The sequence below is a fragment of the Entelurus aequoreus genome, linkage group LG09 (genome assembly GCF_033978785.1).
Source record: "Entelurus aequoreus isolate RoL-2023_Sb linkage group LG09, RoL_Eaeq_v1.1, whole genome shotgun sequence".
Lineage (NCBI taxonomy): Eukaryota > Metazoa > Chordata > Actinopteri > Syngnathiformes > Syngnathidae > Entelurus > Entelurus aequoreus.
Genome location: NC_084739.1, coordinates 71,472,470 through 71,485,902, shown reverse-complemented (window position 1 = coordinate 71,485,902; position 13,433 = coordinate 71,472,470). Strand labels below are relative to the sequence as shown.

The following is a 13,433-nucleotide window of genomic DNA, read 5'->3' as shown; positions in this document are numbered from 1 at the left end:
TCGTTTTTTTTTTTTATTAAATCAACATAAAAAGCACAAGATACACTTACAATTAGTGCACCAACCCAAAAAACCTCCCTCCCCTATTCACACTCATTCACACAAAAGGGTTGTTTCTTTCTGTTATTAATATTCTGCTTCCTACATTATATATCAATATATATCAATACAGTCTGCAAGGGATACAGTCCGTAAGCACACATGATTGTGCGTGCTGCTGCTCCACTAATAGTACTAACCTTTAACAGTTAATTTTACTCATTTTCATTCATTACTAGTTTCTATGTAACTGATTTTATATTGTTTTACTTTCTTTTTTATTCAAGAAAATGTTTTTAATTTATTTATCTTATTTTATTTTATTAATTTAAAAAAAAAAAAAGACCTTATCTTCACCATACCTGGTTGTCCAAATTAGGCATAATAATGTGTTAATTCCACGACTGTATATATCGGTATCGGTATCGGTAATTAAAGAGTTGGACAATATCGGAATATCGGATATCGGCAAAAAGCCATTATCGGACATCCCTAATTTTAACTCAAACTTTTGAATTTAGTGTAATCACACTTTATGTCATGTTTGATGACGGCGGCTCAGAGGCCAGGCGTGTGTGTTGAGTGACGGGTAGACAAGCTCCGACCGGCATTTACTGTGCAACAAAAGTTTTCCTGACAATATCAACTAAAATACAGGAGAACAATGAAATGTGAGGAGAGAAAAAAAGAGTCCAAAACAGCACTTTCATAAAAAGTCTTTGTATTGTTTGTGTCAAACTGAAACTGGCCTACTGCATCACACACACAGCACTCACACACACACACACACATGTACTTGCCTACTGCATCACACACACACACACACACACACACACACACACACACATGTACGCACGACACAACATGCCTTTTGTGAAGAAGAAGAAGAAAAGCAAAGTATATGTACACAGCTCTCTTACACGGCTCATGTGGGAAACAAAGAACAGAAACAACTAAGAAGCACAGAATAAAAGTTGGTGATAAATTAAAGTGTGAGGAGGAGGAGGAGGAGAAGTCTTCAGAACATCCCAGCAGCCTGCAGGAACACTCGGCCTTCTGCAAGACACAAACACTCCATGAGAGTCAACTTCACTCTGCTCACCTGCGCCATTAGTGCGCTAAATACAGTCCTGATCAAAAGTCTACGTACACGTGTAAAGAACATCATGTCATGGCTGTCTGGACTTTACATTCTTATTTTCTTGTGATGTAGCGATTGGAGCACATACTTGTTGCTCACAAAAAACATTCATGAAGTTTGCTTCTTTTATGAATTTATTATGGCTCTACTCATGTCACATGACCAGGAGGAGGGAGTCCGAGACAGAGGGACGCTTCAAGCTGACCACTCCAAAAAAAAAAAGAAACATACTTGAAAATGTCAGAGGAATTCTCTCCCACACATGATATGTTTAGAATAGAAAGTACTTTATTGATCCCTGGGGGAAATTCAGTCTAAAGTTTCCTTTCTAAAGGCTTAGTGGCCACATGCGTGGACAGCACCTTTTAGCTCTTATTTCCACAATTGTGTACACCAGTGGTCCCCAACCACCGGGCCGCGGATTGGTACCGGGCCGTGCAAGAAACTTAATTTTTTTTTAAATAAAATAAAATAAATTTTTATTTTATTTTTTATTTTATTAAATCAACATAAAAAACACAATATATACATTATAGATCAATACAGTCTGCAGGGATACAGTCCGTAAGCACACATGATTGTATTTCTTTATAAAAAAAAAAAAAAAAAAAAAATCAACCCCCCCCCGGTCCGTGGGACAAATTTTCAAGCGTTGACCGGTCCCCAGCTACAAAAAGGTTGGGGACCACTGTTGTACACTACTGAATTGGGCTTATGTGGACACTTGTACTGCCATCTGGTGGTGTCAGAAGAGTATAACATACAATGGAATTTGGGAAAAAAAGTGTAAAAATAAGAATTAGCATGTACACATTTGTGTACTTATGGACTAAGTACATCATATCAAAAGAATTAAAATCAATGGTGTCCTGCATTATTGATCTTTTAGGGCTCTAATTACTAAATACTGCATATTTCAGTTTTACTATAAAAAAAAACTAAGTTGTTTTTGACAGAAAAGCCATAAAACCTTTTTTTAAATTTGTATTACTTTATATCAACTTGAAGTTGATATAGAGATTTACTGTAAGCGTTAAATAATTTAAAAATAATAATAATCTGACTTATTTTTAACATTTTAATGACTGAGACCCTTTATGGTCCCCGGGACCCCTAAAGGTAAAATCAATAAAAAATGCATACCGGTATATTTTGTTATGGTTTGAAAAGAAAAAAAATCTAAATGGCCCCCACATGCTTTAATTGTTCCGTGTGCGGCCCTCAGTGGAAAAATTTTGGACACCCCTGCTCTAAAGGCATACATTAGTCTAAATATGGCCAAGGAAGGACACGCATTATTGTGGGTTTCCTGCACCTCATCTTCATCACTAAACCTCTTAAGGCCCAAGCTGTTTGTTTACATGCTTTTTTTTTAATTATTTCTCTTTGCTATTTGGACTTATTGGACCCTAATTAGAATACAAACTAAGAATCATTTTTTGATATCATGTACTTAGTCCATAAGTACACAAATGTGTACTTCATGTTTAGTGACATGCTAATTCTTATTTTTAAACTTTTTTTCCTCCCAAATTCCATTGTATGTTATACTCTTCTGACACCACCAGATGGCAGTATAAGTGTCCACATAAGTGGCCATAAGACCCCAATTCAGTAGTCTACACAATTGTGGAAATAAGAGCTGAAAGGTGATGTCCACGCTTGTGGCCACTAAGACTTTAGAAAGGAAACTTTAGGCTGAATTTACTTTCTATTCTATTCTATTGTAGTCTAAACATATCATGTGTGGGAGAGAATTCCTCTGACATTTTCATGTATTTTTTTTTTTTTTTTTTGGAGTGGTCAGCTTGAAGCGTCCCTCTGTCTCGGACTCCCTCCTCCTGGTCATGTGACATGAGTAGAGCCATAATAAATTCATAAGGCCCAAGCTGTTTGTTTACATGCTTTTTTTATTTTATTTCTCTTTGCTATTTGGACTTATTGGACCCTAATTAGAATACAAACTAAGAATCATTTTTTGCTATCATGTACTTAGTCCATAAGTACACAAATGTGTACTTCATGTGTAGTGACATGCTAATTCTTATTTTTAAACTTTTTTTCCTCCCAAATTCCATTGTATGTTATACTCTTCTGACACCACCAGATGGCAGTATAAGTGTCCACATAAGTGGCCATAAGACCCCAATTCAGTAGTGTACACAATTGTGGAAATAAGAGCTAAAAGGTGCTGTCCACGCTTGTGGCCATTAAGACTTTAGAAAGGAAACTTTAGGCTGAATTTCTATTCTATTCTATTCTATTCTAAACATATCATGTGTGGGAGAGAATTCCTCTGACATTTTCAAGTATTTTTTTTTTTTTTTTTTAAGTGGTCAGCTTGAAGCGTCCCTCTGTCTCAGACTCCCTCCTCCTGGTCATGTGACATGAGTAGAGCCATAATAAATTCATAAGGCCCAAGCTGTTTGTTTACATGCTTTTTTTAAAATGTATTTCTCTTTGCTATTTGGACTTATTGGAGCCTAATTAGAATACAAACTAAGAATCATTTTTTGATATGATGTGCTTAGTCCATAAGTACACAAATGTGTACTTCATGTTTAGTGACATGCTAATTCTTATTTTTACACTTTTTCCCCCCCAAATTCCATTGTATGTTATACTCTTCTGACACCACCAGATGGCAGTATAAGTGTCCACATAAGTGGCCATAAGACCCCAATTCAGTAGTATACACAATTGTGGAAATAAGAGCTGAAAGGTGCTGTCCACGCTTGTGGCCACTAAGACTTTAGAAAGGAAACTTTAGGCTGAATTTCTATTCTATTCCATTCTAAACATATCATGTGTGGGAGAGAATTCCTCTGACATTTTCAAGTATTTTTTTTTTTTTTTTTTGGAGTGGTCAGCTTGAAGCGTCCCTCTGTCTCGGACTCCCTCCTCCTGGTCATGTGACATGAGTGCGTGACTGTTAGGATTTTGCTTCCTGGTTTCAATATCTTGCCTCTGATTGGCCAGTCCGTAATGTTTGGGCCCTAACCTTAGCCAATTGTGACTCATCATTTGACCTCATCTTCACCACTAAAGCACACTTTAGGCTGAATTTCCCACCAGGGATCGATAAAGTACTTTCTATTCTAAACATATCATTTTCAAATATGTTTCTTTTTTTTGTTGGAGTGGTCAGCTTGAAGCGTCCCTCTGTCTCGGACTCCCTCCTCCTGGTCATGTGACATGAGTAGAGCCACAATAAATTCATAAGGCCCAAGCTGTTTGTTTACATGCTTTTTTTTTTTTTATTTCTCCTTGCTATTTGGACTTATTGGACCCTAATTAGAATAAAAACTAAGAATCATCTTTAGCTATGATGTACTTAGTCCATAAGTACACAAACGTGTACTTCTTGTGTAGTGACATGCTAATTCTTATTTTTACACTTTTTTCCCCGAAATTCCATTGTATGTTGTACTCTTCTGCCACCACCAGATGGCAGTATAAGTGTCCACATAAGTGGCCATAAGACCCCAATTCAGTAGTGAACACAATTGTGGAAATAAGAGCTAAAAGGTGCTGTCCACGTATGTGGCCACTAAGACTTTAGAAAGGAAACTTTAGGCTGAATTTACGTTCTATTCTATTCTATTCTAGTCTAAACATATCATGTGTGGGAGAGAATTCCTCTGACATTTTCAAGTATTTTTTTTTTTTTTTTTTTTGGAGTGGTCAGCTTGAAGCGTCCCTCTGTCTCGGACTCCCTCCTCCTGGTCATGTGACATGAGTAGAGCCACAATAAATTCATAAGGCCCAAGCTGTTTGTTTACATGCTTTTTTTTTAAATTTCTCTTTGCTATTTGGACTTATTGGACCCTAATTAGAATACAAACTAAGAATCATTTTTTGATATGATGTACTTAGTCCATAAGTACACAAATGTGTACTTCATGTTTAGTGACATGCTAATTCTTATTTTTAAACTTTTTTTCCTCCCAAATTCCATTGTATGTTATACTGTTCTGACACCACCAGATGGCAGTATAAGTGTCCACATAAGTGGCCATAAGACCCCAATTCAGTAGTGTACACAATTGTGGAAATAAGAGCTGAAAGGTGATGTCCACGCTTGTGGCCACTAAGACTTTAGAAAGGAAACTTTAGGCTGATTTTACTTTCTATTCTATTCTATTGTAGTCTAAACATATCATGTGTGGGAGAGAATTCCTCTGACATTTTCATGTATTTTTTTTTTTTTTTTTTGGAGTGGTCAGCTTGAAGCGTCCCTCTGTCTCGGACTCCCTCCTCCTGGTCATGTGACATGAGTAGAGCCATAATAAATTCATAAGGCCCAAGCTGTTTGTTTACATGCTTTTTTTTTTTTATTTCTCTTTGCTATTTGGACTTATTGGACCCTAATTAGAATACAAACTAAGAATCATTTTTTGCTATCATGTACTTAGTACATAAGTACACAAATGTGTACTTCATGTGTAGTGACATGCTAATTCTTATTTTTAAACTTTTTTTTCTCCCAAATTCCATTGTATGTTATACTCTTCTGACACCACCAGATGGCAGTATAAGTGTCCACATAAGTGGCCATAAGACCCCAATTCAGTAGTGTACACAATTGTGGAAATAAGAGCTAAAAGGTGCTGTCCACGCTTGTGGCCATTAAGACTTTAGAAAGGAAACTTTAGGCTGAATTTCTATTCTATTCTATTCTATTCTAAACATATCATGTGTGGGAGAGAATTCCTCTGACATTTTCAAGTATGTTTCTTTTTTTTTTTAAGTGGTCAGCTTGAAGCGTCCCTCTGTCTCAGACTCCCTCCTCCTGGTCATGTGACATGAGTAGAGCCATAATAAATTCATAAGGCCCAAGCTGTTTGTTTACATGCTTTTTTTTAAATGTATTTCTCTTTGCTATTTGGACTTATTGCACCCTAATTAGAATACAAACTAAGAATCATTTTTTGATATGATGTACTTAGTCCATAAGTACACAAATGTGTACTTCATGTTTAGTGACATGCTAATTCTTATTTCTACACTTTCCCCCCCCCAAATTCCATTGTATGTTATACTCTTCTGACACCACCAGATGGCAGTATAAGTGTCCACATAAGTGGCCATAAGACCCCAATTCAGTAGTGTACACAATTGTGGAAATAAGAGCTGAAAGGTGATGTCCACGCATGTGGCCACTAAGACTTTAGAAAGGAAACTTTAGGCTGATTTTACTTTCTATTCTATTCTAGTCTAAACATATCATGTGTGGGAGAGAATTCCTCTGACATTTTCAAGTATTTTTCTTTTTTTGGAGTGGTCAGCTTGAAGCGTCCCTCTGTCTCGGACTCCCTCCTCCTGGTCATGTGACATGAGTAGAGCCATAATAAATTCATAAGGCCCAAGCTGTTTGTTTACATGCTTTTTTTTTTTTTATTTCTCTTTGCTATTTGGACTTATTGGACCCTAATTAGAATACAAACTAAGAATAATAATGAATTTACTTTTTATTCTATTCTAAACATATCATGTGTGGGAGAGAATTCCTCTGACATTTTCAAGTATGTTTCTTTTTTTTTTGGAGTGGTCAGCTTGAAGCGTCCCTCTGTCTCGGACTCCCTCCTCCTGGTCATGTGACATGAGTAGAGCCATAATAAATTCATAAAAGAAGCAAACTTCATGAATGTTTTTTAGTGAGCAACAAGTATGTGCTCCAATCACTACATCACAAGAAAATAAGAATGATTGGTAACTCAAGACAGCCATGACGTGATGTTCTTTACAAGTGTACGTAAACTTTTGAGCAGGACTGTACGCCAATAAAAAAAAGTCTGGCTTTTTTTTTTTTTAATCTTGTTTGCAGGTTTGATCCCCGCGATGAAACTTCCTGGCACAAAGGAAGCACATCCTGTCTGACAGACAATTCCCCTTTAAATGATTTATTACAGCCTGTTAATTATGCAAATGATGTCCAAACAAACTCATCACCAGAACAATTAAGACAGCCGTTAATTAGTGGCCACTTCTCTTCTTGCTTCACTGGCGTTCAATTAAAAGGAGAAGGGGGGGGGGGGGGGGGGGGGGGGTAAGGGCCTTGGAACAAGCGAGCTGTCTACTGCGGGGGCCCCGGGGTCCGCTCCGCTGGGGGGTGGGGGGTTCAGAGGTGGTCTGCAGACCGCCGCTCTTTCCCTGGCGCTGTCTGAGGTGTTTTGTCGTTCATCTATCGCCATGGAGACAGAGACTTCTATTAAACGTCACTCTGCATTAACTGCATGGCGCTCAGCGGGCGGCGCTTTCTGAGAAGTGGAACCTTCCGGCAGACGGCGTCTGCATGCGGGGCAGAAGGATCAATAATCACCTCCGCCTTCGAACATCAAGCCTGATATTATATTACATCACTTCTCTTGACAAACAGCCTTTTTATTTCATGGCATTTTATATCCTGATTAGAGAAAAACAAACTAAACGACCACAACGTAATAATAATAATAATAGATTGTATTTGTAAAAAGCACTTTACACTGAGTAAACAACCTCAAAGTGCTACAGTGTATTAAAACAAATAAAATAAACAAATAATTAGAATAGCGTAGCTAAAACTAGTAAGCATACATCTAAAAAAAGGGTTTTTAATAGGGATGTCCGATAATGGCTTTTTGCCGATATCCGATATTCCGATATTGTCCAACTCTTTAATTACCGATACCGATATCAACCGATATATGCAGTCGTGGAATTAACACATTATTATTAGGGATGTCCGATAATATCGGAAATTATCGGTATCGTTTTTTTTAATTATCTGTATCGTTTTTTTTTTGTTTTTTGTTTTTTTTTTTAAAAATTAAATCAACATAAAAAACACAAGATACACTTACAATTAGTGCACCAACCCAAAAAACCTCCCTCCCCCCATTTGTTTCTGTTATCAATATTCTGGTTCCTACATTATATATCAATACAGTCTGCAAGGGATACAGTCCGTAAGCACACATGATTGTGCGTGCTGCTGCTCCACTAATAGTACTAACCTTTAACAGTTAATTTTAGTCATTTTCATTCATTACTAGTTTCTATGTAACTGTTTTTATATTGTTTTACTTTCTTTTTTATTCAAGAAAATGTTTTTAATTTAGTCATCTTATTTTATTAATTTTTTTAAAAAGTACCTTATCTTCACCATACATGGTTGTCCAAATTAGACATAATAATGTGTTAATTCCACGACTGCATATATCGGTTGATATCGGTATCGGTTGATATCGGTATCGGTAATTAAAGAGTTGGACAATATCGGAATATCGGATATCGGCAAAAAGCCATTATCGGACATCCCTAATTATTATGCCTAATTTGGACAACCAGGTATGGTGAAGATAAGGTACTTTTAAAAAAATAAAATAAAATAAGATAACTAAATTAAAAACATTTTCTTGAATAAAAAAGAAAGTAAAACAATATAAAAACAGTTACATAGAAACTAGTAATGAATGAAAATGAGTAAAATGAAGTGTTAAAGGTTAGTACTATTAGTGGAGCAGCAGCACGCACAATCATGTGTGCTTACGGACTGTATCCCTTGCAGACTGTATTGATATATATTGATATATAATGTAGGAAGCAGAATATTAATAACAGAAAGAAACAACCCTTTTGTGTGAATGAGTGTAAATGGGGGAGGGAGGTTTTTTGGGTTGGTGCACTAATTGTAAGTGTATCTTGTGTTTTTATGTGGATTTAATAAAAAAACAACAACAAAAAACCGATACCGATAATAAAAAAAACGATACCGATAATTTCCGATATTACATTTTAACGCATATATCGGCCGATATTATCGGACATCTCTAGTTTTTAAGCCTTTTTTTTAAAGCATCAACAGTCTGTGGTGCCCTCAGGTGGTCAGGGAGAGCGTTCCACAGACTGGGACCCCCAAAAAACAGCTACTGTCTCTTTTAAATGCAATTGATTGTTTTTTAAATTTTGTATTACCGTATTTTCCAGACTATTAGCCGCTGCTTTTATATTTCCTGCATTTTATATTATAACGTTGAACTGTTTTATATTTGAATGTTTTATCCTGTAAAGCGTCTTTGAGTACTCTGAAAAGCGCTATACCAAATAAAATGTATTATTATTATTATTATTGTTACTTTTCCCCCCCGCGGCTTATAAAACGGTGCGGCTATATTACGGATTTTTTCTCTGCTCACGGCCGTGATGTTTCGTATTCAACAAATAGTTTTCATACAACACCGGAAAAGGAAGCCTTATTGTTTGTGCTATGGCGCCATCCTTTGGACAAGTTTGCTAAATGCAGGTCCTGCGGGTTGAGTCATACCAAAGACTATAAAAATGGGAGCCATTACCTCCCTGCTTGGCACTCAGCATCAAGGGTTGGAATTGGGGGTTTAAATCACCAAAAATGATTCCCGGGCGCGGCCACCGCTGCTGCTCACTGCTCCCCTCACCTCCCAGGGGGTGAACAAGGGTGATGGGTCAAATGCAGAGGACACATTTCCCCACATCTAGTGTGTGTGTGTGACTATTATTGGTACTTTAACTTGAAAATGTACTTCCTGTTTTGTTCACTGAACCGGAAGTATTGGTCCATGTTAGTTTTACAATATAACTAAAACAACTCCTACTTACTAAACTGTCCCATGTGTGATGTCTTGTAGGAGTGTTCTCATGCATATTTGAACGTGCTAATCAAGCTAGTGTCGTTAGCATTAGCGAATATGCCAACAGGTCACGGGCATTCAATGTTGGTTTTCGGCCTTGCCGCTTACGTGCAGTGATTTCTCCGGATTCTCTGAACCCTTTGATGATATTACGGAGCGTAGATGGTGAAATCCCTCAATTCCTTGTTGAGAAATGTTGTTCTTCAACAATTTGCTCAGGCATTTGTTGACAAAGTGGTGACCCTCGCCCCGTCCTTGTTTGGGAACGACTGAAGCTGCTTTTATACCCAATCATGGCACCCACCTGTTCCCAATTAGCCTGTTCACCTATGGGTAGGGATGATGTTTGATAAGAAATTATCGAGTTCGAGCCCTTTATCGAATCCTCTTATCAAACCGATTCCTTAACGATTCTCTTATCGAGTCCAGATAGGTTGTTGTATATGGAAAAAAACAATATTTGGTTTAACAAAAGTTCACTTTTATTTTATACGAAGAAAAAAATAAATAAATAAATATTGACTGTTACCCCCCTAAAAAAATACAATAAATAAATATTGACTGTTGTTACCCAAAGTATATTAAGTGGGATTTTTCCAGAAAAACAAATATATACAGTAACACAAAAACAAGCTGTCTCTGTGATCACTATAGGTCAGGGGTCACCAACGCGGTGCCCGCGGGCACCAGGTAGCCCGTAAGGACCAGATGAGTAGCCCGCTGGCCTGTTCTAAAAATAGCAGCACTTACCAGTGAGCTGCCTCTATTTTTTAAATTGTATTTATTTACTAGCAAGCTGGTCTCGCTTTGCCCGACATTTTTAATTCTAAGAGAGACAAAACTCAAATAGAATTTGAAAATCCAAGAAAATATTTTAAAGACTTGGTCTTCACTTGTTTAAATAAATTCATATTTTTTTTTTACTTTGCTTCTTATAACTTTCAGAAAGACAATTTTACAGAAAAAATACAACCTTAAAAATGATTTTAGGATTTTTAAACACATATACCTTTTTACCTTTTAAATTCCTTCCTCTTCTTTCCTGACTATTTAAATCAATGTTCAAGTAAATGTATTTTTTTTATTGTAGAGAATAATAAATACATTTTAATTTAATTCTTCATTTTAGCTTCTGTTTTTTCGACGAAGAATATTTGTGAAATATTTCTTCAAACTTATTATGATTAAAATTCAAAAAAATTATTCTGGCAAATCTAGAAAATCTGTAGAATCAAATTTAAATCTTATTTCAAGGTCTTTTGAATTTCTTTTAAAATTTTTGTTCTGGAAAATCTAAAAGAAATAATGATTTGTCTTTGTTATAAATATAGCTTGGTCCAATTTGTTATATATTCTAACAAAGTGTAGATTGGATTTTAACCTATTTAAAACATGTCATCAAAATTTTAAAATTAATCTTAATCAGGAAAAATTACTAATGATGTTCCATAAATTATTTTTTAAAGTTTTTCTCTTCTTTTTTCCGGTTGAATTTTGAATTTTAAAGAGTCGAAATTGAAGATAAACTATGTTTCAAAATTGAATTGTCATTTTTTTTCGTGTTTTCTCCTCTTTTAAACCGTTCAATTAAGTGTAAATATCATTAATTATTAATAATAACATAGAGTTAAAGGTAAATTGAGCAAATTGGCTATTTCTGGCAATTTATTTAAGTGTGTATCAAACTGGTAGCCCTTCGCATTAATCACTACCCAAGAAGTAGCTCTTGCTTTCAAAAAGGTTGGTGACCCCTGCTCTAGGTGAATAGCCATGCCTTGAGGCGTTTTTTTCCCGGTCCATTATTTTTGCTGCTTGTGTCATTAGACTGAGCTACGTCATTTCCTGTGATGTCCCACAGGGCATTTCTTGTCGGACGGGATTCGTTCCCAGGGATTCGAATAAAGAACCAACTCTTTTCCTTTACTATAGTGACCTCGATAACGGGAACCGGTTCTCAAAAAAGGGATTAGAGTCCATGGAATCGGTTCTTTTCTTATCGAACAACCGGGAGAACCGGTTTCGAACGTCATCCCTACCTGTGGGATGTTCCAAATAAGTCTTTGACGAGCTTTCCTCAACTTTCTCACTCTTTTTTGCCACTTGTGCCAGCTTTTTTGAAACATGTTGCAGCCATCAAATTCCAAATGAGCTAATATTTGCAAAAAATACCAAAGTTTACCAGTTCGAACGTGAAATATCTTGTCTTTGCAGTCTATTCAATTGAATATAAGTTGAAAAGGATTTGTTGTATTCTCTTTTTATATAGCATTTACACAACGTGACAACTTCACTGCTTTTGTACAAATATGTTTACTTGTTCAAAGTTGGACAGCCAGTGATGTCCTCCGTTGTGCAGCCCTTTGAGACACTTTTGATTAAGGGCTGTATAAATAAACTTGGATTGATTTTTAGCCAAGTCATTTACAAAAGGTAAAAATGTCAGGTGAGAGGTAAACATACATAATCAGTCCTGAATTGAACAATATCGCAGACTAAAACATGACATTTGTCGACATAAACAAGTGTTAAATCATTATATTTGCATTATACATGCACATACAAAGTCTCCAGTAACAAACGTGTCTGCGTCATCCAAAATACTGCGGCATGAGCTTGACTGAAACCATTAAGGCCACAATCTGTTGCCCAGAAAAAAAGAAGCAATTACCACTCCAGTTTAATTTAAAGACAACATACGTCCATTCCAGATGATAATAATAAATAGTGGGGTTTTTTTTATTTTTACAGCAAATATTGTTTGCTGTTGGTGAATTTTCACTTGATCAAGTCTTTTGTTACATTCCAAACTACAAAATAATACAAGTATGTATGATTTGTGCTGATATCGTTTTCAGATCAATACCAGTATCAGCCAATGCTCCAATCAGGAAACTTCAAACTTTTTTTTTTTTTTTATCGTACTAGCACATACAAAGTCTCCAGTAACAAACGTGTCTGCATCATCCAAAATACTGCGGCATGAGCTTAACTGAAACCATTAAGGCCACAATCTGTTGCCCAGAAAAAAGAAAAAAGAAGCATTTACCACTCCACTTTAATTTAAAGACAGCATAAGTCCATTCCAGATGTTAATAATAAATATAGTGTTTATTTTATTTTATTTTTACAGCAAATATTGTTTGCTGTTGGTGAATTTTCACTTGATCAAGTCTTCTGTAACATTCCAAACTACAAAATAATACAAGTATGTATGATTTGTGCTGATATCGTTTTCAGATCAATACCAGTATCAGCCAATGCTCCAATCAGGAAACTTCAAACTTTTTTGTTTTTTATCGTACTAGCACATACAAAGTCTCCAGTAACAAACGTGTCTGCATCATCCAAAATACTGCGGCATGAGCTTAACTGAAACCATTAAGGCCACAATCTGTTGCCCAGAAAAAAAGAAAAAAGAAGCATTTACCACTCCACTTTAATTTAAAGACAGCATAAGTCCATTCCAGATGTTAATAATAAATATAGTGTTTATTTTATTTTATTTTTACAGCAAATATTGTTTGCTGTTAGTAAATTTTCACTTGATCAAGACTTCTGTAACATTCCAAACTACAAAATAATACATGTATGTATGATTTGTGCTG

At 36.0% G+C, this 13,433-nt stretch overlaps 1 protein-coding gene across 3 annotated transcripts in view; it reads right to left on the bottom strand.

The window, feature by feature from the left end:
• Window positions 1–760: 760 nt before the first annotated feature.
• The window catches only part of dachc (dachshund c), a 137,141-nt gene continuing 124,468 nt past the window's right edge, over window positions 761–13,433 (bottom strand). For all 3 annotated transcript variants that reach the window (XM_062059288.1, XM_062059289.1, XM_062059290.1), the window contains one exon: window positions 761–1,095. In XM_062059288.1, coding sequence (XP_061915272.1) covers window positions 1,058–1,095 — 38 coding nt within the window. In that variant the 3' untranslated portion in view covers window positions 761–1,057. The remainder of the gene's footprint in view (window positions 1,096–13,433) is intronic.